General features: G+C 61.1%; 1 protein-coding gene across 1 annotated transcript; it reads right to left on the bottom strand.

Annotated features, from left to right (window-relative positions):
* Positions 1 to 1,757: 1,757 nt before the first annotated feature.
* NCS1 (neuronal calcium sensor 1) lies at positions 1,758 to 26,290 on the bottom strand. Its single transcript, XM_030000420.1, has 8 exons — positions 25,827 to 26,290; positions 11,222 to 11,246; positions 9,225 to 9,363; positions 8,671 to 8,749; positions 8,454 to 8,542; positions 8,057 to 8,134; positions 7,510 to 7,626; positions 1,758 to 6,770 (listed from the first exon to the last, which is right to left on the bottom strand). Exons 1-7 carry the CDS (start codon positions 25,888 to 25,890, stop codon positions 7,528 to 7,530), a joined length of 573 nt encoding a protein of 190 aa, XP_029856280.1. The 5' UTR covers positions 25,891 to 26,290; the 3' UTR covers positions 1,758 to 6,770; positions 7,510 to 7,527.
* Positions 26,291 to 27,741: the final 1,451 nt, after the last annotated feature.

Genomic DNA, 27,741 nt, shown 5'->3' with positions numbered 1-27,741 from the left:
TCCGGAGGGATGCTCCGCTCTTGCTCAACTCCCCCCGCAGTGGGACCCAGGGAGCGGCTGCGGCCAAGGGCCGGCTCCAGGTGAAGCTGCGCACCGAGGGCCAAATCCTGCCCCAGGCTGAGCACCTCCTCTGGCCCCCAACGTCTCACTGGCATCAGCCCCGCTCCTCCCAGACGCGGGGGCTGGGGGAGATTAGGGACCACCCATCCCACATCCCCACAGACGGGACAGTGGGACCCTCTTGTGCATCCCTCTGCCCCACGTGTCCCTACAAGCCTGGGCTCAGCCCAGCACCTTCCCAGGGTGGGCAAGGACCCCCCCGCATTGCAGCAGGGCAGGGGGGGCAGCCAGATGGCACCTCTGCCCACGGAGCTGAGCCAAAAGCTGTGCCAGTGGCTTGTCCCCCTCCTGTCCCACAGCCAGGGCTGGAGACTTGCATGCACTCACTTGCAGCCCCTTGTTCCCCCCCCCCAGGCTTGGCACCCCCCGGCCTCACACTCACTGCAAGCTCAGGGGGGGTCTCCCACCCCACAGTACCCCCAAACCTACCACAGAGCATCCCCAGCCCCTAACTCCGCACCCCGACAAGGAACACCTCTCTCCAACACCGCTGGCACCAATAAACCCCAACGGTTTCTCCCCGTCACCAAATTAATCCCAGCCAGCCCTTCCCACAACCACCAGTGCTCCCAGTCCCAGGAGCACCTGCACTAGCTGGGCTTTAACCCTTTCCTTGCTGGGGGGGTTTAAAGCACAGCAAAGGCAGGCACAGCCTCTGGGTAACGGCCGCGGTTTGGAGTCTGCGCCCGTCCTCACCTGCTCCCCAGCATGGGGGATAAATCCCCGGGTGCCCCCGCCGTGTGCTGGCACAAGGCACCTCCGAACAAAACCTCCTGTGCAAACACAGCCTCCTTGTTTAGACCGTTAGGGCATCTCCCCTGGCCTCCCGAAAATAATTAGTCAGCCTCGTTAGGAGAGCAAACAAACGAAGATGGGCTGGCAGGGAGGCCTCGCGGCGCTCGTTTCCGGAAAACTTGGCAGGGCAGAATGGCAAACGCGATCCCACTGCACGTGAAAAGCCTAATCCAGGCTGTGAGCACCCCTGCTTGCCCAGCCAGCTTGGGGGGGCTGCCAAGGGGCACCTCCGTTCTGGGCTGTGAGGCACAATTACGAGATATTAATATCAAGCTTCCTCGGTAGCCGTTGCGTGCCAAAAGCCACCCGATGGCTCTCAGCCCGCTGCATCGACAAGGGATGCTCGGAGGAGACGGGGACAGCGCAGGCGGGCACGGTACAGCTGCAAGTGGTTTTGCTGCAAAAGAGAAATAGAAGGCTGCAGGTGCTGGTGTGGGGGGATAGGACCCGGCAGAAGAAAAGCTGTGTCTGGATAAAGGGAGCTGGAAGGAGCAGTGTTACTGGTGTGAATGGTCCCTGATGTGCGCCAGGCCTGGAGCTGAGACCTGACAGCTCATCACATGTGGGCACAGCGCCCAACCGTCTGCCTGCTGACACAACCCAGTGCATCCCCGTTCGCAGCCACGCTGGCATAGCCCGGGCACCGCTGGCTGCTGGTGCCACTGCAGCCCCGTGTTTGGGGCACGCAGCACCGGACGGTCGCACCCCCCCGTCCCCCAGCCCAGCTCTCGGCCCCGCAGCTTTGGGGACCGCAGGAGGCAGCGAGCCCGTCCTGTGTCCACCCCTGAGCCTGTCTGCCTTTCCCCCGGCTCACCCCGCAGCACATCACAGACCACGGGTGCTTCGGTACTGTCATTAAGCTTTTATTTCCACTGTCACAAAGTTCCTGGGTTTTGTTTTGTTTTGAAACCGTTTCATTTGCTTGGTTTGCTCTTGAATTCATCTCAAGACAAGGCAGCAGGGCATGCAAGCCGAGACACCGGCACGGACGCACAAACAGGCTTCATCTTTACAAACAAGGCTCTTTGCTGGAGCTGCTGTTTCTCAGCTCGGGGGTCAGCTGCCCCCGGGCAGGGGTCCCGCGGGACGTGGCACCCAACCCAGGGCTGGCGGCTGCAGGAGCAGAGAGAGAGAAGGGAAGGAAGGACGGCTTTCCTGCAGTGCCGCTGGAACATAGTCGGGGCTGGCACGTGTGACCGAGACCCCGAAACTGCTCTGCAAGGAGACCCCCAAGCTGTGCACCGAGACCAGGGCCATATCAGGTCCCTCCTTTGCCCCCAGCCCTCCCTCCTGTCCCACCGGCCACCGCCACCGTCCCAGCCGGTGCCCTCCCCTCCAACATCCCTGTGAAGGAGGGGTGGCTGATACCTTCTCAAAATGCCCCAGATCCCCACCTTTACCCTGGGACTGGGGACGACGGGCCAGCGAGCTGGCTGCAGGTCACCCGCCCAGCCCATCCAAACCCCCCCTGACCCTAAATACATGGGAAGAGGGCAGCTCTGCCAGCGATTTCGGCTGCCCCCATGCCGTGCCTGGCGCCCGCTTCGAAGCCAGCCCGGTGCCAGTCGGGGCTTGGCCCCACACCCCAAAGACCCCTCCACCCCCCCCAGGTTAAGCGCAGCCCCACGGCAGCCCGGTGGCAGATGCTTACTTGCACCCCTGCCCGTTTGGGGGGAGCAGTGGCTCTGGGATGGGGGTCCCACAGCCCCAGCCCCCTCATCCAACTGGGATGCGGTGTCCCGACGGTGTGGGAGGCAGGCACCGACAGGCACACGCTTCTGCACCGTGGGGTGAGATGCAGCTGGTACCCGGCACAAACGGGGTCTGGGGTCCCCCATAAGCAAACACCCCCAGCCACAAAGCCGGCGGGGAGCGCTCCCGGGGGCTGCCCAGTCTCGTTACGAATCGCAGCAATTAAAGGGCTGCTCCGGAGAAAAAATCCACTTTGCTTCTCTCTCTCTTGGGTCCTGGTTTGTGCCGTGATGGCGGGGGGGGAATCTGCCCCCAGAGCCTTCTCCCGCGTCCTTGCTCTCCAGGGGAAACAGCTCAGCCCAGCCCAGCCCCAGAGCTCAAGGAAAGACGGTTACAAAGCAGCAACAGTCAGCACACAAACAGAAAAATGAAAAGAAAGGAAAGTACAGACACGGCATTTTAATGGGCTAACACCGACGGGGACAAATGAGAGGTGGGGGGGAACACGCCGCAGTCGCCGGGGCCGGACCCTCGCCTCTGCCTGGCTGCGCTTTGGGTCCCCTTCCCATCGCCAGGGCTGCAGCCGGCTTTATTTCAGACAGGCATCAGGAACCCGAGTATAAAGAGAAACAAATCAGGTCTTGTCAGCTGTTCGCTTTTAATAATGAGCAGGTGTAAAAAGAAGACCGGAATTAATTATTCGCTGATGTAAACTCCGACCCAGCGGTTCACGCACCGCTCCCGGTGCTCCGCACGTGCCTGATGTTCGGTGGGTCCTGCCAAACCCTCGTGGTCGCAGCCGTGAGCTGTATCCAGCGCTCGTGCTCCCCTGGGCACAGGCGTCGAATCGCTCTCTGGAGAGGGGATGGCTCACCCAGGCCATTTCACTGATGGGGAAACTGAGGCACGAGGAGGTTAAGGCCAACATTTCCAAGGGCGAGATGCTTCAAGCCTTATTTTCAGCAGTACCAAGAAGCTGCAGACCCTGGTGACGTTCAGGAGTCGGGGGCCCTCGGTGCTCCCCAAAGGGAGGCTAGAAGCATCCAAACCAGGGTCCCAAATCTGCAGTCGGGGGGGGGGGAATACTGGGGCCAAAATGATTTGCTCGGGGACGCTCAGCATGCCAAGAGTGGGACAGGACGGACCCCACGCTGGGACCCGCTCCGCGGCCAGAGCCAGGACTGAGGACAAGAGCCAGCCCTGACCCTGCAGGAGGGGCGTCTGCCCCGGAAAACCCACCGTCGCCACCAAACCGACAGGGTCCTCGTCAGGCAGCACAGAGCTTTTGAATACAGGCTAAAACCTTTTCTCCTTTTTGCTCCTTTTTCTTTTTTTTAATGTGCAAATGTTTAACAAGGGGTGAGGGAGGATGAGGCGTCGGGCTCCATCCCTGAGCCCACCAGCATCAGCGGCAGCAGGAGGTTGCTGGTGATGACAGCAGCACCGGACACTGAATTTGGGGATTTCTGGGGTCTGAAGCTCTCCCAAGCCAATGCTGGTCCCTCACCCCACCCGCGATGGGGGCCGCACACCCCGCTGCCCTTGCAGGGCTGCCTCCCTGGTGAGATGTCGGCGAGCACTGATGGAGCTCAAAGCATGGCAGGTCCTCTGAAAATTAAAAGCCTTTCAGGGGAAAGTGTCAGAGCAAGTGAAGTTTGCCTTTGCCTGGGAATTATGTCAAACATCGCAGGGTCCATCATTTATCAGCGGAGGCGATTACAGCAGTGTCACATTCATTGGGAACATCAATTGGCACCGGGAAGAGACCGGTCTGGCAGACGAGCGCTAGAGAAGTTGGAGGCACTGCAAAGGTCTACCCAAGAGAGTTGCGTTTTGGCCACAAAGCGTCAAGGAAAAGAATTTTCCACGGGAGGGAGCGAGGTGACACCCTCCAGGAGCCCTCAGCGATGAACCATGGGCACCCTCAGGGGCAGGAACTGCAGAAGAGGCAGAAATATTGCACGTGGACGTGAGGCCGGTCTCCTTGGGGATGGGGAAGGGTGGTTTTTTATGGGTATTGGAAAGTGCCACCAGCGCGCGGCCCCAGAACTGGGGAGCAGGGCTGTACAGCAAAGGACCGGCATCGCTCGGCTGGAGAGTCCGTCCCTGGCGCGCGGGGACGATTCAGACTCCGCTGGCGCACCGTCTTTTCTCCTGCATCGCGGGACACCTGCGAGAACGTCCTCCACGTCCAGCCATCCCCTCTTGCTGCCACGGGGATGGTCCCCGTGGCCGAGGGCTGTGGGGACTGGCAGGGCTCGGCCGCGGGAGCTGCAGGCATCCCGGTGGAGAGCGGGGCGGAAAGGTTTTGCCGTGTCAGCCGTACCGGGGACGGAGGGGTGACCCCCAGGGCGGCGGGAGAGCAGCATCGGTGTTACTGGGCCAGGAACAAACCGCACCAGAGCAGGAGGGGTTTGCACCCCGGCTGGCATTAGGGGTCCCATGGGTATCCTGCATTTTGCTCCCAAGGAAGGGCAAATCTCTCCTTCCCCAGGGCGGGGGCCAAGGCAGCTGGAAACGGAGCCGCGGCAGCATCCACCTAACGCTCGTCCTCCAGCAGAGATGCCACCGGTGTCCCACGACGCGTGTCCCGGCGGGGCTGAGCCCTGCTTGGGCACATCCCGGTGCGGTGGCCAGCGATGGAGAGGCCGTGCGGGCACCGCTCGCGGCCGGGGGGCCATTTCCAAGCCCCACGCTCGGGTGTTTCCAGGTGCGTTTCCCCAGCCCTCCGCCTCCCCCGAGGCAGGAGCACGAGTTTAGGGCCGTGCTCTCGGTTTACAGCAAAACCTCCCACGTCCTAAACGAGGAGCAAGGGGATAAGGAGACACCCCGAGCTGCGCGTCTCCCAGCCCGGCACCCCTAAGGCAGGAGATGCCGCATAGCCTGGGATGGGGGGGACAGAGTGAACCGTCCCCACGGGCATCCCCTCTGCTCTCCCAGCCCTGCCGGCACACAGGCTAATTCCCAGCCACCTCCCTGGGGTACAAACGGACCTTCCCACCGTTTGCAAAACAGAAAATATTAAAGGAATATTTGCTTGAAAGCAAAGTCCAACTCTCAGCTCCATTAATACTTTTTCATGCAGTGAGAAAATGAAAAAAAAAAAAAAATGAAAATAAGGACATTCTGGTGCCTGGTGGTTTCCTCGCCCTGCCCAACTGAGAGATGGAGTGGGCTCAGTTTGCTCAGAGCCTGGGCTGAGCGAGCCTTGGCTGAGCTTGCAAAGGGAAGGGTGAACAGAAAAATGCAGGAAACAGGGGAACGGGAAAAGGAAAAGAAGCTACAGCATCCCCTTAAAACAGCAGCCAGCCCACGGAGCTTGGGATACAGGGGGTGGGAGGAGAGGGGGGAAGGCAGATTTTTGGCTTCATTGTTATTGCAGGCTCCCGGTGCCCCGCAATAGTGTACGAGCATGTAAACCTTACATATCATCACCTAGGTGGTCGGACACACACACGAGAGACTAAACACAGCAGCAACATTGACAACAAATAAATAAGGATATCGATCGTCGAGATAGGCATATAAAAAAAAGCCTCACTTTTTTCCACCAAAGGAAAAAAAAAAACAAAAGAAAAAGCACAATACTGTCTCACCAAAAAAAAATAAAATAATAATATAATAATATATATCCCTAGTGAGCCGGGCCGGGCTGCCAGCAGCATCGCAGGTGACGCCAGGACCGTGTTCCCAATCGCCATCGGTGCCTCGGCTCCCCGGCCGCCCCGCGCAGGCAGCACCCTGGGGTGCGCGGCCCCCCGGTACCTTTGGGCTCCGTCTCCAGCCGGCCGGTTCCTGGGAGAGGACCACGCCGGCACCGGCGCATCCGCAGTCCCATCCGAAAATGTTGGAAAGGGGAGCAAAGAGGGCGAGGAGGCCGGGGGTGGTTCTGCCTTCGGCGATGCTCGACCCGTTCCCCCGGCCCTGAAGTCTTGGGCGTTCGCTGCCGCTCAGACCGGAGTCTGTCGCGGGTTTTTTTTTTTTTTTTTGGAAAAAGCAGAAGTTGGCAAATGGCAGCGGCTGGTTCAGAGTGCAGAGAGGGGGAGTGAGCTCGCGCTTCGAGGGCATCCTTTGCTTGCAGAACAGAAAGGAAGGCCGAGAGGGACAGGCAAGCTTCGCGCGGCGGTGGTCGGATGGCACGGAGAGCGTCTTCCCCCAGGCATCTGCAGGAGAGGGTGCGCGGGGGGAGAAGGAAAACCGGGTGAGAAGGATGGGCAGAAAGCCCTGCGGCCATCTCGTGCGACACCAGCACAGCTGGAAGGGCAAAGCTGGAAACACGATAAAGATTTTGAAAAGCTCAAAACTCCAGCGGGGTTAAAAAAACCCCACCACCCATGGTTGGACGCTGCCTGGACTGCGATGACCAAAATCATCCCAGGAGACATCTCCGCATGGCCCCACGGGGCATGGCGAGGACCATGGGGTGCTCAGCCCAGCACCCCTGGGATGCTGCGAACCACAGCGTCCCTGACACCACCATGCCAAACCCTGCCAGCTCCAGGGCAGAACATAATGAGACATAATATAAATAAAATATTTAATATAATATCTCTCTGGAGCATCCCCATGCCCCCAGCACGCCAGCTGCCTCCCTGCCTCCTCTGCAGCCGCATCTGCAGGCGAGAGCAGGAGTCGTGCCGCAGGCAAACGCCTGCCAGCTGGGCGGCTTGGACTGCATCCTGGTGGGCTGCGGTCCTGGGGTGCTCTGTGGGACTGGGGGAGACTGGGAGAAACCCATCAGTATGGGGGCAACATCCCCCCCCAGCTGGATATGGGGGGGATGCCCGTGCTTTGATGCTTCAAGCAGAGGAGAACCAGCCGCCCGCCCCAGGGGAAGGTAGGAATGGCATCAGATGGGTGGGAAATGGGGCCCCCCCGGACCCCCCCCCACGCCGCACTCACCGCCGCTCGGCCCCGGGACTATACGAGCCCGTCGTAGAGGGAGAGCGCCTGCACGATGGAGGGGTCGGCCTTGGAGCCCTCCTGAAACTCCTGCAGCGTCAGCTTCCCGTCCGCGTTCTGCAAAACACTCCGGTCGCAGCGCCGCTTCGCCCCGGCGAGGGAGACGCCGAGCACCCCGGGACCGAGCACCCCGGGACCGAGCACCCCGGGACCGAGCACCCCGGGACCTCGGCAGCACCCACGCCATCCCGCACAGCCGCCTGGGTCCCCCCCCACCGCCGCAGCCTCAGTTTCCCCATCGAACCACCCGTGCCTGCAGCCAGGGAAGGGTGCCACTGAGGGTGCAATGACATCTCAGGGACCCTGAAATGGATATGGGCGTTCCGGAGGGATGCGGGGCTCTGCAGCGAGCCCAGCGGCAGCTGAGACCTTGTGTTGGCGGGGGAAGGAGGCACCTGCAAAAGCCGAGACACGGCGAGGGGGCCCACAACTGCCTCCTAAATCCCTCGGCCCCAGGGAAAAAAAAAAACCACTCGAGAATCCTCACCTTGTCCATCATGGCAAAAATCCGATCCACCCTCTTCTCCGGTGTGTTCTCCTCCTCAGGAAGCTCCACTGTGTTTCCCTGCGGCAGCAGGACAGGACGCGGTCACGCACCCGTTTGTGCCCTGCCTGGACGGCGTCCCCGGGCAAGGACACCCGTTTTGCCCCCCAACACCCCCCCCCCATCAGGACGGGGCACGTTGGCACCAGAGCCGTCCTCAGCGGCCAGATCCAGACCCTGCCCCGGTCACGATGGCCACAACACCCCACCAAAAAAGCCTGGGGAGGGAATCGGGGGTGTTTCAGCATCCTCCCTGCCCACAGAGCCAGGCTCCAGCCCAGCGGGGACCCCCAGGGGCTGCTCGCCCCATGCCCCCCCCCCCCCCCCCCGCACCGCTTACCACCATCTGATATATCGCATCCACAATGTCCAGCATCTCGTTCCTCGTGATGTACCCGTCGTTGTCCAAATCGTACAGCTTAAACGCCCCTGCAAGCCAAAGCAACGCCGAGGTGCTGGCGACCATGGCCCCCCCCCCGCCTCCCACCGCCAGACACGCACCCCATCGCCGTCCCTGTGCCCCCCCCCCCCCCGGCCCCTTCACGGGGAGCACTTACACCTCAGCTTCTCGTCCAGCGTCCCCCGGGAGGTGACCGACAGCGCTTGGATGAACTCCGAAAACTCGATCCTCCCATCCTGGGGGGGGGAAGGAGGGGGTGAGGATGCCGCTGCCACCCCCCACCCCGCAAAATCCTCCCTGCCCACATGTGCCCTCTTAGGGGACACATCCGAAACGGCAACGGGGAGGGAGGAGTGATGCACATTTATCTCCAGCAGCGTGATCCGGCTGCTGGTGCCCAGCCCGGCAGCGAGCATCCCGGCAGGAGCGACTCCGGAGCGCGGGGGGCACCGCGCGGGTGGGCTTTTGTCAGCGGCACCGAAACATCGCGTTTCTCCTCTCTCGCTTGCCACTTCATCGCCTTTTCCCACGTGACTCTCATCGACTAAAATAAGCACGGGGGCTCGCTCGCTACAGCTGCGCCGTTTTAATTTCACGCCCCAGGAAGCACTGGAATATTTTGCTCCTCCGGTGCTGCGCAGCCACGTACCAAACCCATCGTACCATCGCCACGGGCTCAGTCCCGACCTTCCCCCCGGCTCGCAGACTTACTTTGTTCTCGTCGAAGACATTGAAAACAAAGGTGGCGAATTTAGTTGGGTCTCCAAAGGGGAAGAACTGCTTATAGATCTTCTGAAAGCCGGCGGCATCGAGCTGCCCGCTGGGGCAGTCCTTGATAAAGCCCTTGTACCTGCGAAGGAAGGGGAGAGGATGGGCACCAGGCGGGTCTCCCCGCTGAACGCTGTCCCCCAAGCCCTGGGGAGCCGGGATGGGGCTCTCCCCGGCGCTGCGGTGGGCTGGGGCCGGGAAGGTCCCCGGGCGCTCCCTGTGTCGCTCCCATCGCCCACCCGCAACCTCCCGGCCCCGTGGGACGAGGTCCCTGCAGGCACCGCAGCGAGGGCGGCAGCGGGGAAAGCCTGGAGAAGCGGTGAGCGGCACCGGTGACACCGAGCGGTGCCCACCGCACCGCTCCAACCCTGCCGCGAGCCCAGAAGTGGCAACCGAGCCACAACCAGGCTCCTGTCGAACACTGTCCAGGACCTGGGAGGGGACAGGGACCCACCACCTGGCCAGGAGCACCCAGAATAGTCCTTTAAATCTCCTTTAAAATAAAAAGCCCTCTGCATAGAGTCACATCCCACCAGCACGGCCACGCTGCAGGCGCAGGTGCCGGGGCAGGCGATGCCTGGCTCGGCCCCGAAGCCGTCACGGGGCACGCAGGAGAGTGGTTATATCCCTTGCTCAGATCTTCGGATGCACGCGACTCCCAAGCAAGACGCTGCAAACGGAAAGCTTGACCCAAGGGCCAGAGCTCCCCTTCCCCTCCACTGCTCCGGCACGGCCCCGTTATGTCGGGTGCATCCGACCGGCTCTCCGGCACGGAGGCGGCTAGGAAAGCTCCCCCCGAGCTGCTGCACCACCACGGGGGAGGGACTCACAATCAGCAGCAACCCCCCAGGCAATTTGCAGCCCACCGCTCCGCACGCACGTCCTGCAGCCATGCCCTGGTAAAAAACCAACAGCACGGCGTCCTGAAGCACCCAGCGCAGCCAAGGCTCCGTGACGGCATTTTTTTGCACCACCCCAAGTGAAAAAGCTGCTCAGGGGAGCTGGGGGGCACGGCAGGGTTACTGCATCCTCGGGGTGGCACAGCCAGGGCATCTCCCAAAACGCATCGGTGCTTAAACACCCCCGAAAACCCTTGGTCCCAGCTCCGGGCTGGACCTGGATGCTGCAAAGTGCCACCCCGGAGGGTGCAGGGGAAGGGGCTCGCCGGCTCCGTGGGTGCGGGGACCACGCGGGGACCACGCGGGGTGCGTGAGCATTATGCAACACGTCACCCAAATCTGTCAGGCACCCGCTGCAGCGGGGCCGAGGGCTGCCGGAGGAGGGGAAGGGGGTGGCGAGGTGGGAAACCGAAGTGACGGTGACATCGTTTTCACGCTCCTGCAGCTATGACTCATTGGAAGTGGGGGGGGGGGGGGGGGGGGGGTGCGGGAAAGGATGAGAGAAAGAGATAAAGAAAGCAAACCTTGACTGGTGGGATGGGAAGATGAAAGGGAAGCGGTGGCTTTTCTAGGGCGTCGCGTTCCGTGGGGCGGAGGGGATGGGGCGAGAGCGTGCACCACGGTCCCGGCCCCCGCCAGCCTCTGCAGGCCCCGCTGCAAACGGGGACACGCTGGGACAGCACCGGCCTCCTGCAGCCGGGGCCAGGGCCACCAGCTGGACAGTCCCCACGTCCCCGCTCCCCTCGGCCGCCCGTGTGGGGAGGGAAGAAGCGAGAGGGAGCGTGCACCGTCCCACATGGGTGGCCGAGAGCAGCCGGAGCCATGCCCCACCATGCACCGTGCACAAGGTGTGCAAGAAAAAAAACCCTCTATTTTCTGGTCTCCCGTCTATGAGCTAACACCTGCACCCCAAAACTCTCCTGCACCCCCTTGCTCTGCACGGCCGGTGGGGTTGCTGAGCATCGCCGGCTCCCACCCCCTCGCCCGCCAGCCCCGCGCCCCGGCAGCTCACCGCCATGCCGCCGTGCCAGAAACACTCACCACTGCTGCACCTCCTTCTCCGTAACTGCAAGAGAAAACAGGAGAAAAGAGAAAAAGAAAAGAAAAAGGAATTTAGCGCTTTCCCAGTGACGGCTGGTGTTTTGCACTTCACATAAGAGAGTTTCCTGCCGGGGATGCCGCAGGGCTCGCTCGCTCCGCGCGCTGCCGTGTGTTATCCCTATGCAAGCAGCTGCCGTCGAGGCACAGCCCGGGAGTCCTCCGCCAGCCCGGGAGGTCGATGGGGCCGGGGCTGCAGGCACTGGTGTCCGTCCGGCTCCCAAACCGGGGAGCCCACCAAGACCTTTTGCCGGGGGAGCGCAGCACCGTCGCTGCAAGATGCTTTGGACCACGCAGGGGCCGGGCTGGTTCACGCCTGGGGAGGATCCGGCCCTGCCCTCTCACCTCCCCAGAGGCAAAACATCTCTGGAAACATCTGCCAAAACATCTGCCCAGAGGCGGCTCGGGGAAGGCACCTGCCCAGCCCCGACATCAATGCACTGAACGCACACAGCCCCAGGGCCGGCATCCCGCCAGGTACCAGCTGCCTCCGAACCACATGGAGAAACATCGTCAAACCCATCCCAGGGCCCTGGGAAGCTTTACCGGGCTCCGGAGAAACCCCAAAAACGTGACAAGCTAGAAAATGGCGAGCGTTGGCAAGCCTGAGTGTCCCCAGCCTGGGGACAGCTGCTGAGATCGCAAATGTCCTCAGGAGAGGAAAGACTCTGATGGGATGCGGGATGCCGGGGAGCCCGACGGGGCGGAGGGCTGGTGCTTGTCCCCGTGCCTGGCCGGCATGCCAGTGGGGAGCCTGGTGCCAGCAGGCGGGCACGGGGAGGGGGAACGGCCTCATTAGTCATTTCCTTTGCATCGTGCATCTAAATAATAATAAAAAAGCAATAGGTCTGAAAGGCGCTGGGATAATGAGGCGGAGTGGAGATGTGTCAATGTGCAAAAGGCTGATAAAAATAGAGACCCAAGACACATCAACAGATGCCAATTACCTTGGATGGCAAAAAAGAAAGAAAGCAATTTTCCAGCAGAAAGATTTATAACATGCCTGGCAGAAGGCACAGACCGCAGAAGACGAGGGCTGGCAGGCGGCAGCGGTGGGGCAGCCGGGAGGGCACACGCCAGCCCCAACCTCGCAGCTCCTGCATCCCCGTGGGCAGGAATCGCCGCGCCCGAGGCTGTCCCTGCGCATACGGCGGGGGTCCAGTCCCTCCATCCCAGCTCCGGGACCACTGGAGGGACAAAGCCTGCAAGACCCCCCAGAAAGTGCTCGACACAGGGCAGCCTCTCTCCCTGCCTCCCCGGGGAAGCCGGCAAAGGGCTGCAGCGGCCGTGCCGGGAGCGCAGGGACCGGTCGTGCCGGGAGGGCAGCAGCACCCAGCGTGGGGTGTCCGGATGGCAGCACCCCAGGAGACGGGAGGCAGGCGTGAGGATGCTCGGCACCTGGGCTGAAGGACACGGAGGGCTTTGGCCGCACCGCAGGAGGGATTTGGAAGGTTGTTTTGGCAGGGCTGTTTTGGCAGGGCCGCCTGGCAAGAGAAGAGCAGACAGGGGAAAGGACAGAGGTCTCCTGGCAGGAGGGAGCCGGGAAGGACACGCTGCATCCAACAGCTGAGCTGGGGTGGGCAAAAACAACAGTCACGCCAGTCCCGAAGGATTCCCCATCCCAAAAAACAAAGGGCTGCAAGGCAGCATCCTTCCAAAAGAGAGACGCTGAGCGACTTCTCTAACAGAAACAGGCTTCCCTGCACACGTTCCCCACAAGCATCGAGACACCAGCCACGACCCCCACGCTGCGGATGCCCGAGGGATGCCCCAGGCACCAGCTCTGCAGCCCCGATCACCCAGAGGCACAGATGAAGGCGGGTGGGAGGAGGAGGAGGGTGGGCAGCAGGACTTCGTGCAGCCCTCGGGGCAGGCGAAAGGGGCAACAACAGCAGCAGCCCGGGGCTCGGCTCAGCCCCTCCAGGCAAATCGTCTTCTGCTCGCTCTCTCGTTTGGCTGTGTTTCCCCCAGTGTGCTATTTCGGGCCCGGGAGCTGCCTTTCAACTCCAGCAGGAAACAATTAAGAAATTTGTGCTTTTTTTAGTACAGGAGAAACGCTGGTAACGACACGCTCGGGCTGGGGCGGGAGGAGAGGGATGGAGCCGCAGGAGGGATGCGTGATGCTCCTGGGAGAGGCTCTTCCAATGGAGGGGACCGTTCAGGTGCCAGCCTGAAAACCAGCACGAGGCCCCGGAGGTGGGATTTGTTAATGTGCATCCCTGGAACAGGGCCATGCAAAGCCCCATCCCTCCTCCAACACACTGGCACCGATGCCCTTCCTCCTGCCCCGGGTGCGAGGGGAAGCTGCGGGGTTTGCCCTGGGGTGGGAACGTGGCCCCATCTCCCAGCCCTTGGAAAACCACCCACCTCTGGGTGCATCCCTCCGCTGCCACCGAATCTCCCCTCTCCCCGCGGCAGAGCATTCCCAGTGCAGGGAAACACCACGGCCCCCAGCCCAGCGTCGCTGCGGCTGGGCAAGCCGGGGCTGAGCACCCCGTATCTGCAGTTATGGATCCGAGACAGATGATGACTTCGCGGCTGCCACTTCCCAGCCACTCCGACCTCGCTGGCCGTTGACACTCTGAGCGGCACTGATTAGGGATGCTAACGCCTGTCCCCGCAGCAGGGACCCGTGGCCATGGAAGCCTTGGGGACGCGCTACTCTCCTGGCCAGGCTGAGCCACCCAGCCTGGGGCTGGGGACAGGAGACACACGCAGGGGCAGGGCTGTCCCTCCGCTCTCCCTGATCCATCCTCTGCAGCTCCCCGGCGTGCAGAGCCCAGCCGAGCTCACAGAAAGTACCTGCGCGGCGGCGGCTGCTGCATTTCCCTCCCCTGGCATCGATTACGGCGCGACGCTGAGCCGATGCAAATCAATTTACAGCGATAGAAACCTCAGCCAGGTTTGACCCCCGAGCGTTCAAGGACAAGGGGATAACCCACAACAGCCCCATTGCAGCATCCCACCGGAGCAAGGGCCGGCTCCTTCTCCCTGCCCCTGCCGAGCCGGAGCTGCGGCTGGGCTCAGCTACCGTGCCACGCTCCCCAGGGATTGCCATTCCCGCAGCCACTATGGGGATGGCTATAAATAGCACCCGTAGCAGCTCGTTAGCGGATGCAGCGTGCCCTGGGATCCTTGGGGATGAAAGGCGCTAAATAAAGGCAGGGTATTAGCATTCGTTATGAACCGCAACGCTGTAAGAGGCATCGCCGAGCTGGGAGCCCCAGCTACACCCCGCAGACACCCTCCCGTACGTACAACGCTCGTGCCGGCGGCATCTTTGTTTCCGCTGCTCTTAGCAAAGCGCGGGGAAACGGCAAGCGCAGGGCGAGCACGGCAGGCAGGAGGGGCAGCCACCCCAGGGCAGCGCAGGAGCTGCCCCGCACGGCCAAGCCACGGCCACGGGTCCTCGCTGCCCCTTCGCAGCGCTGGTCGGTCCATCCCCGCTCCCATCTCAGCTGGGAGGAAGGTTGCAGCCACACATCTCGTGCAGCACAGAGGGGCAGAGACTGCCCCATGGGGCTGCACTGCAAGCAGCCCCCAGCCCCCTCCTCCCAGCTACCGGTACCCAAAAATCCCCAACCCTCTACCCCCAACCTTTCCGTCAATCCCCAACGGCACAGGCGAGGACTGACAGTTCCATCACCACCCGCCCTTCGCGTGCCCCCTCTCTTCCCACCACCCAGCTGCCGCTGCAGCAAGAAACAGCTCCGGTTAATCAGTGCTCAAGCCCGTTAATTTGTGTTTGCCAGGCAGAGAGGAGAGGAGGGACCCGGGACTGCAAATCCCCATCCGTCGTCCTGCCCGCGGGGGAGCTCGTTGCTCGCTGGACCACAGCGGGGCCAGGGCGGCAGTAAGGAGCGCGGGAGAGGTGGCCGGATTCGGAACGGTTTGGGGACCCTTGGCCACAGCGGGATGCGTGAGGCGACGTGATGCTCCAGCCCCGCAGGGCTTTTTTTTGTGCTGCCGTCCCACCCCGCGGCCGTCCCCTTCCCCGTCTGCGCAAGGGCAGGGGTTTAGCCACAGCCGCAGGGCCGGATCCTGAGCGGGAACGCGCGCGCTCAGCCTGGCCCCCGTGTGCCACGGCCACGGCACACGTCCGTCCTGCGGGCTCGGGCTCCCAACGGCTCAGCAAGCAGCGTCCCCGCGCAGCAGCCAGCGGGGGGTCTCCACCGAGCCCCCGCATGTCCCCCCTCGCTCTAGTTGCTACAACAGCACCTTGATCCCGTGGGGCCGCAGGCACCGCCGCCTTATCAGGGAAACCAGGGTTAATTATTTCCAGGCACAAAGCGGCTCCCCCCTCCCCGTCCCCGCTGCAGCTCTGCCACGTCGTGGGCTGCGCCGCCAACCCACGGGTGACTGGTCCGGCATCACCCACCCACGTGTGGCAGCGTCGGTTCTGCGGCATATATTTCCCCCAGGGACTTGCCGTGGCTCCTTGCCGGGGTCCCCGCAGGTCCCCCCGCATCCCGGTCTGGGGGAGCCGGCACATCACCCCATGCTGGGGCTCCTGTCCCTGCCTAAACCTGCTGCGGGTGATCAGCGCTGCGCCCGGAGGAGGGCAAACTGGGCACCCATGCGTGCGCAGAGTGGGTGCTCCCGCGTGAGCAAAGTGGGTGCTCAGGTGTGAATTCATGGGGCACTCATGCACGCGCTAACCGGGCACCCATGCCTGAGCTACATGGGCACTCATGCAAAAATAAATCGGGTGATGATACGTGGACTAATTGGGCACTCGTGCATAAATTATTTGGGTGCTTCTAGGTGAACTAATTGGGTGCTCATGCGTGAACTGCCTGGGTGCTCAGGCGTGAATGAATGGGGCGCTCATGCATGAACCAGCGGGGTGCTCATGCATAAATTTTTTGGGCACTCATGAATTTATCGGGCGCTCATGCATGGACTAATTGAGCACTCATGCGTAAATTCACTGGGCACTGCTGCGTAAACTAATTGGGCACTCATGCGTAAATTAGTGTAATTAGTAGATAACACACTTGTGCATGTACTAATTGGGCACTCAGGTGTGAATGGATCAGGTGCTCATGCATAAATTAATTGGACACTCAGGCACAAACTGATTGGGGGCACATGCACCAATTAACTGGGCATCCATGCATCAACTACCAGGGTGCTCACGCACGGACCAGTGTGCGATCCAGCACAAATCAATGGGGCACCCATGCATAAATCAGCCGGGTGTATGTAAATTAATTGCGCGCTCGTGTGTGTGTATTAATTGGGTGCTCATGCATGAACTTATTGGGTGCTGATGCAGAAATGACTGGGGTGCTGATGCATGAGCTAATCGGCCCCTCATGCGTAAAATACCACGGTGCTCCGGGGTGAACCCCGCACACCCTGCAATTTATGCCCAACACGGTCCACCCCTCGCCTCTGCGAAACACGTATTTAAGAATTGCCTGAACATAAATCCGTTACAAACTCCACTTTCGACATCATCACAACGTTAATATTCACCAATTACAAGCTCCCCCCTCCCTCCCCGCCGAGCGGGCGATGGGGCTCAGCAGCGTGTGCACGCGCTTGTTTCGATTTCGCTCCTTTCCCCTGGGACCCAGATTTGGGGGTTAGCATCAGAGCCCGAACAACCACCCACCGCAAAATTAGCCCTCGGCCCCCACAGAGCGACCACAGGGCTCAGTACAGCAGCCTGAACGGATGCTCGGTGCAGACTTCACGCCCCGCTCCTGCAAACACGGACCCAAGAAGGTCCCACCAGTCGGCACAGACGGACCCATCCCCAGCGCCGGCCCCTGGCCCTGCAGAGCAGGTTACGCGGGGTAACCGCATCGTAACCTGACCGGTCGTTACCAATTTCAGGCCTCGTCCCTACGAAACACGTAGCCAAGAGCACGGCAGCAGCTCAAGCTGTTGGAGGTACCGACGAGTGCAGTAGCTGTGGGACTTCATCCAGCCCCCAAACGGGCACCGGGCAGCATCCGCTTGGTGCAGCGTGGGCATCTCCCCGCAGGGAGAGGAAGGGTGCCCAGCAGACGGGACCTGCTGCGTGCTGGGCTGTCCAGAACGATCAGCCTGGGCTGTTGGGTGGCTTTGTGCAGGCCAGGGTGGGGGGAAGTACCCACCGGCCCCCGGGGACAGCTGGAGCGTGGGCATGAGGCTCCCGCAGCAACGCACTCCCCTGGCTCCGGCACCAAAGCCCCGGCACGGAGCCCAGTGCCTGCGGGAGCTGCACTGTGCCGGGGTGGAAGGGGGTGAAAACACCCCCCAGGCTGCCGCGGGCTCAGTCCTCCCCCGGGACCATCCGTCACCCTGCCGTGGGGCACCTCAGAGCTCACCCAGGTCCCCATTCAATGCCGGTAACTTTTAAGATACGCTGCACGTCAGCACTTTGGCAGTTTGGGTTGTTTGGCCCCGACGACTCGGTCTCATTAAAATTCAGGTTTAACTACATAACCGATGTCCTGGTTAAACATTACAGAGCACACCGTCCGCCTGCCTTCCGTCAGGGCTCAGCCCCAGCTCCGGGGCTACGGTTTGCTCCCGCTCCCGGGCCAACGCAGGGCTAGCTTTGGGGAAGCGGCGTTAAAACACGACCCCGGCAAAACCTGGCTGCAGCACCGGCGTCACCCCCCGTGGAAACAACCACAGCCAGAGCCTGCCCAGTGACATTTTCTTGTGCTCCCGGAGATGACCAGCAGCAACTTGTCCAAACCACCGTGCCTCCGTCTCAGCCCAGCACATCCCGGCGGTGCCCAGTCCCCGCTCCCGGCTGCATCGCTCACGCGCCGGGGGTGTCCCCATGCCGGGGTCGTCCCCGTGTGCGTACCCATCCCTGCAATATCCCATCGCAAAGGGATGTCGGAGCAGCCTCACCGCCTGGGCACCCACACAGCCGGAGCTGCCTACCTGTCGGAGCAGGACATCCCCATCCCAGCTCACCCATCTCCCTGTGCGCTTGCCCAGTTTGGCTTCTCTCCCCATCAGACACAGACGTCGCCAGCATCACGGCGAGTCCGGGAGCCTCCAAGACGTTCGGAGCACAAGCCCGACAGTGTTATTGGTGTCATTTGTTACTGCTGAGATACAAAGCAATATGCGGAGAGAACTGCATGTGCGTTTGGCACTCTTCTCGCCGGCAGTTGCCATTAGCGGTCTGTCTTGCTCCCAGACTGGATAAACAGGTCCATGAGCAGCTCTGTTCTCATCTCCCCTGGGGCTGGTACCAACAGGAAAGCCAATATGCAGTTAAAATCCTTTTTAGACTTTATTAAATATTTAAGGGCCCGACATTAGGCTTTGGAAACTGGGTTCGGGGAAAAAGCAGCAGTCGCTCTTTGCAGCAAAGGCAGCAGAGGAAGGGCAAAGGACAGTGCCTTCATTTGGAAATTAATGAATCAGACTGAAACACACCCACAGCAGGAGCCGGTGGCTGTGGCAGGTCTATCCTGGGCTGGATTTAATCCTGGCTTCCCCACGAGCTGACGCAGCGATGCCCCACGGCAGGGCAGAGCATCCCCAGTGCTGCCCGGAGCAGGGATGGAGCAGCCCCCCTGCCCTGGCTGTCCGGGGGGCAGCTGTGTCCTGCCCCCTGCTCAATCCTCCCCTTGGCTACAGGGATTTTGGCACGGCACGGCGCTCCAAGGTGCTGTCCCCAACCCACAGAGTGATTCCTGCCCCCGGCAGAGGAGAAAACTCCCCTCCGGACCCGGCGCGGGCAGGGGAAGGGAAGTCCCTCCAATTCGGCCATCGGATCCTGGAGCCAAGGGAAGGTCAGGAGGATGCTGCAGGGTAAAGCCTCGCCGGCAGCAGGGCTGCCTCTGCCCCCTCCCTCCCCGTCTCGCCCACAGGGATGGGGCTGTGCCAAGGGTTGCCGAAGCGGAGGGTGCTGGAGGCACCGAACGCCCACTCCTCCACGGGAAGTAGCACAGACACCCGGGGCAACTCCACAGGGTCCAGCCATCGATCAGGAGATGCTGGAGAAACGCGGGTGGATGAAGCACAGGCAGCCCTCTTTCCGTGTAGAAACCAAAAACGTGCCTTGATGGGAGAACACCGTGCAGGAGGTGTGGGGAGCGAGCCCCGTGCCAGCACTGCCGGGCTCGGGAAGCCGCAGCAGCGGCGGTGATGGGAGCGACGCACACCATGCCCCGGGGCTGAGCACCCCCCCCCCGGCCACCCCTGCCCTTGGGCAGGGAGGGCAGGCAGGGGTGCAGGACACGGACCCTGGCTCCCTTTCCCATCCAGCTCCCTAGAAGACCTGGGAGGATGAAGAGGGGAGGGAGGAACAAAGCAACCCCACAAATGTCACCCCGATAACGGAGCGAGCTCATCCGCGGGCTCCTCCCTGAAGCAGCCGCTTCCTTTGATGCCTTCAGAGCTTCTTGTTTCACAACCTTAATTATAGCGGCAGCAGCAAAGGTCAGGAGAGTGGTTAAGCAGATCCATTAACATGTCAGGGAATAAATGAAATGTGATTCTTCTGATGCCTGAGCAGCAGCAGGCAGTGGCACGAGCGTGGCCGGCAGGGACGGCTGCTCCGCTCTGCCGCAGAGGGAGCCCTCAGGGCCCTCGGTCACGTCTTCCCTTTCCCACCCCAGCACTAAAATCACCTCCCGGGGACTGCAGGGACACCTCAAAACTTGCTTCTGACACTCCAAAACTTGCTTCGCTTGCATCCACCCGCAGAGCCCCAGGTCCACAGGCACGTGGGATACCCAGTCAAGAGATTCGCTCGGAGCAGGTTGGGGTCTCCTTGGGGAAGGGGCTGGAGATGCCTCCAGACCGCCACAGCCCTCCGGAGGCAGCACATCAGGTCCCCATCGAGCTCGCAGGGAACCTGCACCGCAGCTGCCACCTTCACAGCTCTGGGTGACACGCGGCTGCAGTAAAAACAGGCTCCAAACAAAAGCCAGCCCCTGGGCATCCCTCCGGCGCATCCTGCCCATCAGCCTCCCTCGGGGCTCCCTGGCTGGCTCAGGACAGCTGACCCGCTCTGCTCCCCTCTCCCCAGCGCATCTCCAGGGCGCTTGGGCCAGTGCCCTCCTCCTCCCCCCAAAAACCTCCCTTTTGGGCTCTTGCAAATCCTATTACGCACCGAGAGTGCTCGGAGCAGGCAGACACACTCGACGGGTCAACCAGCCAGCAGCAGCTCAGCCTCAGCTCTACATACCGGGCGTGCGTCCGCCTCGGCATCCCGGTGCCCCTCGCCCAGGAGCAGGTCCCACGGGGCTCCCACCCCGGGGTGGGATCCTGCCCACGGGCTCTCTGCCCACGGCTGCGCAGGCAGCCCCAAAACGGGTGCTTGTAGGGCCGAGCGGAGCCAAGGGGTACGGGGCTGGTGCCGCAGAGGTGAGCGCAGGCAGCTGCCAGACACTGGCAGGGAGCCGCGTTTCAGCCGGGCTTCGGGGCTCCACGCTTTAGGTATTTCACCCAGCATTTGTCGCCGAGGGATAATGGGTGCGTAACCACCTGGCCAGCTTGCCCCGCTTTCTGCCGGATGAGCAACAGGAGGGATTTCAACACAAACCAACCTGGCAGAGAAACCCAGTGCCTGGGGCCAAACACTTCCAAGGCTAAAAATAAAGCGGCAGCGGGGAGCCACCGAGGTCCCTCCTCTGCTCTGCCTGCCCCTCTGCCCCTGCCCACCGTCCCGGCCGGCACATTTCCCCGGCACCAGGGCGGCACAACGGAGCAAAGCCCCAGCCCGGTGCCCCCAGCGAGGAACCGACCCGTTTTCCTGGCTGAAAATTGCTGCAATTGCAGAATTTTCTTTCCTTTCCCATAGAATTCAACCCACCACTACGTACCTCCGTAACTACAAATCAATATGTTTGTAGTTTGCTCTTAAACTAATGCCCATTAATTCAATGCATTACCGTCGAGCAACAGAGCCAATTTTGTGGCTTATTGTAAAAGAGCAGAAAACGATGATGCCAGAGTGAGTTTAAAATCCACAAAATAGATCACAGTGGGTGGGATGCAGTTCTTGGGAAAAGAGCATCTTCCTCTCCCCGCGCCCACTCTGCAGCCCAGGCCTCCCAGTACCGCGGGCGTCGTTTTGGCACCCTCGCCACGGCTCCCACGCTTTCAGTGGAGCCTCGCTGCGGCCTCCGGAGCCCCGGGACTGTTGTCCTGACCCCCTGCCCGGTCCCAGCAGCGATGCTGCTGCACCGACATGGCTCCGAGCACGCCGGATTGCATGGCTATCGCAGCTGGCGTTAAAAAAAATACAGTGTTAGTAGTTCTGGACACGAGCAATAACTGTGAGAAGTGAACCCTGAAATCCAATCCCCCCCTCCAAATGACTAAAAAAAAAAGAGCTAAAATGTGCTCTTCTGAAACAGCCTCATATTTTTAAGCCTGTTTCATGATTTTACGGGTTGCCAATGCTGTGGCTGGGCTGGCCTGGCCTGGGAGCACTGCTGCAAGGAGGGATACTCAGCACTGCATTTCTTTCCCAATTTCTCTACCAGGAGTCCACGTCAAGCCATTGCCACCCATGACACATGCTCTGCACCCACAACTGCACACGTGCACTTTACACAACTTTATGCAGGCTGCAAGAAGCAGCGATACCGCAGGACCTTCATGAATCTCCAGCGTAACAGAACTCTGACCGCGGCCCGGCAAGGCTCTTAAGCACAATCCCAAATCCCACCGCGGCTCTGAGCCACAAGCACCTGGCTCAAGTTAAGCCCAGGCTTAAATCCCCACCGAAGAGGGGCCAGCAGATGCGATCCAGGGAGGACGGCGGTTCCTTTGAATCTTGGGCGTTATCACCTCCTGGGACAAAACACACAGCGGCCAAAACTGCGTCTCCAAGCTACCTCAACAAGGCATCAGGAAGATTAATAAATTAATGATTATAAAGCACTTTAAGAGCTTTTGGATGAAAGGCTCTATGGAAGTACAAAGAATTACATAATTTATTATTCATTATTATTATCACTCAGCGTTGGCTTCTCCCGCACGCTCCTATATGACACCAGTCTGGCCTCTGAGGAAGGTTAAATCCTCGCCCCGCAGCCGGGCTCTCCCCACCAGCGCCGCTCCAGCACCTGGCAGACGGGTGAGCTTGGCGCTGCCAGATATTCCTGGGCACTCAGGTGCCCAGAGATGCTGAAAGGCACATGGCGATGGGTCCAAATCAACAGGACTTGGGCAGCCGGCACTTCGAAGAAGTCCTCGGATGTCCTCCTGCGCCTTTACGTGTCCAAGTGCCATTAAAATCTGGCCCCCGACACCGTAAGTCAGGAGCGGAGTGGGGAGGGGAGCCAAGAGACGAGGTTTCCTGCCCTTCCGTGTCCGGTTCCCAGCAGGGCCCCGGACAACCTGCTCTGAATACCTGCAGTAAAATAATTCTTGCATCTCATGGAGGCCGCTGACGGCAACCCTGCAGCATCCTCGGCACGACCACCGCGCTCGCGACCGCCCTGGCACGTGAGCAGTCCCACACTCCTCTCCCGGCTGCTCCCACCGCCTTCTTGCCCCAAGATTGCTGCGACCGAGGCACGGCCAGAGAAGCACCACAAATAGGAGATGGAGAGACCAGAGGGGACAGGGGACAGTGGCTGGGGGACGCAAGAAGCCACCAGACATTGGAAGAGCACCAAGGGGTCACGGCACAGGCTGCAGGTCCTCTGTGTCCCACGGATGAGGTAAATCTGCAGAAAAGCCACATGGGGCAGGGAGAGGGCGTAACGTCTCCCCATCCCTCTGATCCTGCAGAACCGAGAAGGGGCTTTTTGTTACTCGCTTCGTTTTGTTTGGAAATCGCACAAACAGAAAATGATGCAATGGAAGGCAATCCCATTGTGGGAGAAACCCTTCACGTACCGCTGCCATGGGAACTTCCCTGGGACAAAAGCGGGTCCCCATCATTAGCTGCCAGTTACGGGCTCCCAGCGACATCTGCCCAGATGTGCTGTAACAGCAGCAGAACCAGCACCACGCATGAGGCAGGGCCAGCACCCGCTCGGTAACGTGGCAGCCAGCATGCGGGAAGGGCACCACGTGCCAGGGATGCTCTTAGAAGGATGGTCATCGCCGGTCTGCCAGAAAGGTACCAAAATACCACGGTGCTATGGAGTAAAACCTTTCCAAAGCAGACCCCCAGAAATTCTCGGATATGCCACGGATTTGTGGGTACGGCTATCCCCTGCTCGAGCTGGTCCACTAGCCGCAGCACAGGGGTCTGCATCAGTCCCTCCCGCTGTACTCAGTGCAACCCTGCGCTCCTACCTGCATCTCCTCTGCCCGGATTCCCTGAAACACAGAAGGAAATTAATATCTTTCCAATCGCTCAGGGTCTGAAGATAAATCAGAGGCTCTCAAACGTGGCTGGGAGGGCCCTGTGAAGTGCTTCACCAGACAAGGGAACGCGCGCTCGCCTTGACAGCTGCAGAAAAGGGGCAGAAACACTCAGCAAAAGTAATTAATCCCGGAGACAAGAGGTGGAACAAGCAGAGCTCAAGAAACAGAGCCTGGTATCAGCGACGGCGCTCCATGACAGGCATCGCGCCGCCAGCCGCATGCTGCCAGGGCACGTTGGGATGCTGCACCAGGCTCCGGCCACGCGAAGGGCCACGTGCTGCCCCACGGCACGGCTGCCCAGGCGCTGCTGCCTCACCTGCACAGGTACGTGGGGCTGGTGGACCTTGAAAAAGAGGCAGCGAGAGGCCCGGAGCGGGCAGGCAAAACCCCAGGCAGGCCAGGAACTCATCGAGGGAGCGATCAGAGGACCAGAGTCTTTTTTGGAGGAGGTGTGGTGGAAAGGGGAGGGTACCCAAGAGAGGGGAGCAGAAAGTTAGGAATAAAGCGATTCAGAAGGCAACGACCCTCTGCCAGCCTCATCCAGCAAAAGAGACATCCCCGTGCCTGCAGACGATGGCTTCACCAGCGCTGTGTTTGTTTGGCATCCGCTGCCGGTAAGACACGGGGCATCGCTGCCCGTGTGCCCTGCCATCGGCCCCGCTGGGGTCGGCACCTTCCCCGCGCAGAGAGGAGCCGCCCCAGGGGTGCAGAAAGCTCAGCATGCAAGAGATCACCAGCAGACGAGGCTGCGCCGGGGCCGGCTCTTCCCAGATCCCTCTCCGTTGGAGATCGGATCGTCACGGCGGCTGCAAACCAAGCGGGCGATTGCAGCATGGCAATAACCGTACCCGGCTCAGCGCGGCTGCACCCGCCGTGGGTCGCAGCTGCAGTGAGGACACCAAAACCCAGGGCTCAGCTCCAGCTCTAGCCGGGGTCTGTGCCCAGCCGGCACTGCCACGTTCTCGCTATTTCTTCTCCCGAAGCCACTTCGAGGAAGCCCAGCCGGGGCACCCCAACATCTCCTACCATCGCTCACAGTCTGGCTATGCGGACATGCCCCCCCCGCAACCTGCCCTCCTCCTGCCTGCTCCCGGCTGTGCCACGATGAGAGAGCAACCCCGCGTGTAGGGTTGTGCAATGCACCAGTATTGCCTCTTCTCCATATGGGAGAACTTGCTGCATCCTAATCTATTGCCTTTTTGGGTAAGCGCTGCCGTGGGACTGCAGCAATGACAGCGGGGAGAGCTCGCAGGTCGGCTACACGTTAGGGGAATATCTCCGACCTGCAAGCGGAGAGGCAAACTTGAACCACCAAAGCCTTTGTTTCCTTTGTGCATCCTTCAGGAAAAAAAAAACTCATTTTGCTAAAACTGGATGGCTCAGGCACTAGCCACGTTAATAAGATTACAGCGGAGGTTCAGACAGGAAAGCCACTCGCTTTGAAAATCAGGTTATTAAACTGATACCGAGATACTCATAAAAAAATACTGAACTCTCTGGCATCGGGCTCTTTTCTCCACTTCAGAGCATAATAACAAAGGAAACCCCTCCGACTAACGCACCCGAACTTTGAAGAGCCACCCAGTCGGTTTGGCTCCCCGTTTTGGGAGAAGCTGCCCGGCTCCAGGGAGGCAGCGAGGGGAGGACAACCATCACGGCCAGTCCCCTGGGTACCCGCCTGGCACCAAAGGCCCAGGGCCAGGCAGCCCCGAAGGAAAGGATGCTCGGAGCAGGGGCAGGAGGGGGGGGTCAGGAAAAGGAAGGCGCATGGCTCCAGGTGGGCACAGCAGGCGGGCAGGATGCGGCCCTTGTCCCACACTTACTGGAGGCTTAGAAATAGGCCACGGAGAAATTGTTTTTATAAGCAAACAGAGTGTTTCTCTGGCTCCCTACCCGTCTTCCTTGTCTCTGCTGCCTTGTGGGTTTTTTTGGTTGGGTTTTTTTTTTTTTTTATCCTCCCAGGCTAATCTCCGAATTCTTGCAACAAAGCCCGGCGGAGCCTGCGCCCTCCCCCGGGGAACGGCCCCGGCAGCGCCGATGCCCGCAGGAATCCCAGCTCCCCGCTGCAAACCCAGGGACGAGCCGGGGGAAGAGGCCGGGGCCGGCCCCGCGTCTCAGGGCCGCGGACCCCACCGACCCCACGGGCTCCCCCCGGCACCCGGGGCCTCCCCAGGCAGCATCCCCGCCGCTCAGCACCCCCCCCACACACCACCCCCGTTCTCCCTCGGCAGAGCAGGCCCGCTTTACTCACAGTACGTTTTCCTGGTCAGCTCCTCCACAACTTCAGGCTTCAACTTGCTGTTGGATTTCCCCATGGTGGCCGGCGGAGCCGTCAGCCCCGGCAAAGCGCGCAGCGCCGGCTCGCCCGCCGCCTCCCGGCCTCACTGCGGGGGCATGGAGGGACGGGGACGGCGGGGGGGGGGGGGGGACGGGACACACACACGGGACGGGGCCGCGGTGCCTCGGTGGCAGCTCCCGGCCGGGCTACATCCCGCGGAGGGGACGGGCAGCGCCGCGCAGCCAAGCCGGGAGCGGTGGAGGGTGGCGGGGGGGGGGGGGGGGTGTTCTTTGTTGCCGGGGCTTGGCCGCAAAGGCGAGCGGCGCGGCGCTGCAGGGCCGCCCTGCGTGTGTGTGTGTGTGCGTGTTTTGTGCGGGTGTGTGTGTGTGTGTGCGTGTCCCTGGTTACACGCACCCTCCCCGCCCTCCGCCGCCAAGCGCGGAACGGCCGCGGAGCGCTGCGGGGGCGCGGAGGGGCGGCGCGCCCCGCCCCGCGCTGCGGGATGGCGGAGGAGGAGGAGGGGGGGGGGGGCGGCTCCGGCATGGCCCCGCCGCCCCAAATTATGGGGGGGGGGCCCCGGCGGGAGGGGGATCCCAGACAGTTCTTTTGCCATGGGGATTGCCCCTTCCCGGAGCCGTTCGGCAGGGATTAGCGGGGAAAAGAAGGAGGAAAATGCGGGGGGGGGGGGGGGGGGTGCTCGGCTGGGGTCCTGCTAAGCGGTTCTGTCGCTGGAGGTCGCGGTCCTGCGTGGAGGGCCGATGGGCAGCAGGAGGATGAGGGGAGAAGGGAGGTCACGGTGGGAACATGCGGGCTGGAGCAAGGCTGAGCCCAGGGCCTTGGGGATGGGGGGGGGTGACCTTGGTGGGACACCAGCACCCTCCGTCGTAGAAGCATCTCCCAGCTCCTGGCTGCTCCCAGGTGAAGGCAGGTCTGTGCCTCTCACCCCAGGATCCTCAAGGCTCTGGTGAGCCTTCATTCACTCTCTGCAACACGCCCATAGAGACCAAGTTCAATCCCTTCAAAAACCCCACGGACTCAACCTACGGCGGGTTTGCGGCACAGCCAGGAAACCATACAAGCGCTAAAAGCAGCGGCACTCAGCTCTTTTCCACCTCAAAACCATGCAGGACTTTATGCTTCTACAAAAGCTCTCTGTGTATGTGCGCACACGTTCATTAGCTGTACCGATGCACACGATAAATACAGTTTTCTTCCCGCCTATGGTGCAACATAGGCCCCGCTGGAGCTGCCCAGGCATGCCTGGACTTCTGTGGTAGCAGCCAAGCAGGGGAAAAAACCACACTTGGATACAGTAAAACCTGTCCGCAAGGCTGCGGAGAGCCCAACACAAAACACATGGGGTATTTGCAGAGGGGACAAAGGAGCACAGCTGATACAACGCTGCTCTTTGCACCTTTTTGGTTTGTTTGGTTTTTTTTTACCAGCAGAGGGTTGCCTGACACTCACTTCTCCAGGGATATATTCCCCAGGTAGATGTTTCTAAAATGCATAGTCCTCTATTTCCCAGCCTTCCACAAACGAGCTCATTAAGGCAGAAGACTATAAAAACACCATCACCACGTCCCAACTCAGGCACCCAGCAGCGGCACACCCAGGGGACAAACAGGAGGATCAGCACTGAGCAGTGGGGGATTTGCAGCACATAGCTGCAAGAACTCAGCAAGGCTCGTGTCTTCCCTCCAGCATCCCTCCCAGCCACTACTAATATTTGCACGGCTTTTAGGGAGAAAGGCCCACCTGAGACTCGGGCACAGGCCCTGCTGGATTTCAGTTCGGTCCCCAAATCTGCTGCAAAATGCCCCGCGCAGCCCCTTCCTTTGCTGCCCATCAGCAAAATACCAATTTTTTGCAAGTATTTCCCTTCGTC

The sequence above is a fragment of the Aquila chrysaetos genome, chromosome 24 (assembly GCF_900496995.4).
Source record: "Aquila chrysaetos chrysaetos chromosome 24, bAquChr1.4, whole genome shotgun sequence".
Classification (NCBI taxonomy): domain Eukaryota; kingdom Metazoa; phylum Chordata; class Aves; order Accipitriformes; family Accipitridae; genus Aquila; species Aquila chrysaetos.
The sequence above is the reverse complement of the archived record's forward strand: the minus strand, read 5'-3'. Positions and strand labels throughout refer to the sequence as shown.

What these genes read in the sequence shown, in the direction of transcription:
- NCS1 (XM_030000420.1), bottom strand. Translation starts at nt 25,890, where the DNA reads ATGGGGAAATCCAACAGCAAGTTGAAGCCTGAAGTTGTGGAGGAGCTG. An exon ending in ATGCGATATATCAGATGGTG is followed by an intron (nt 8,135 to 8,453) that starts GTAAGCGGTGCG and finishes CTGCTGCCGCAG; the next exon opens with GGAAACACAGTGGAGCTTCC. An exon ending in TTTTTGCCATGATGGACAAG is followed by an intron (nt 7,627 to 8,056) that starts GTGAGGATTCTC and finishes AGTGTTTTGCAG; the next exon opens with AACGCGGACGGGAAGCTGAC.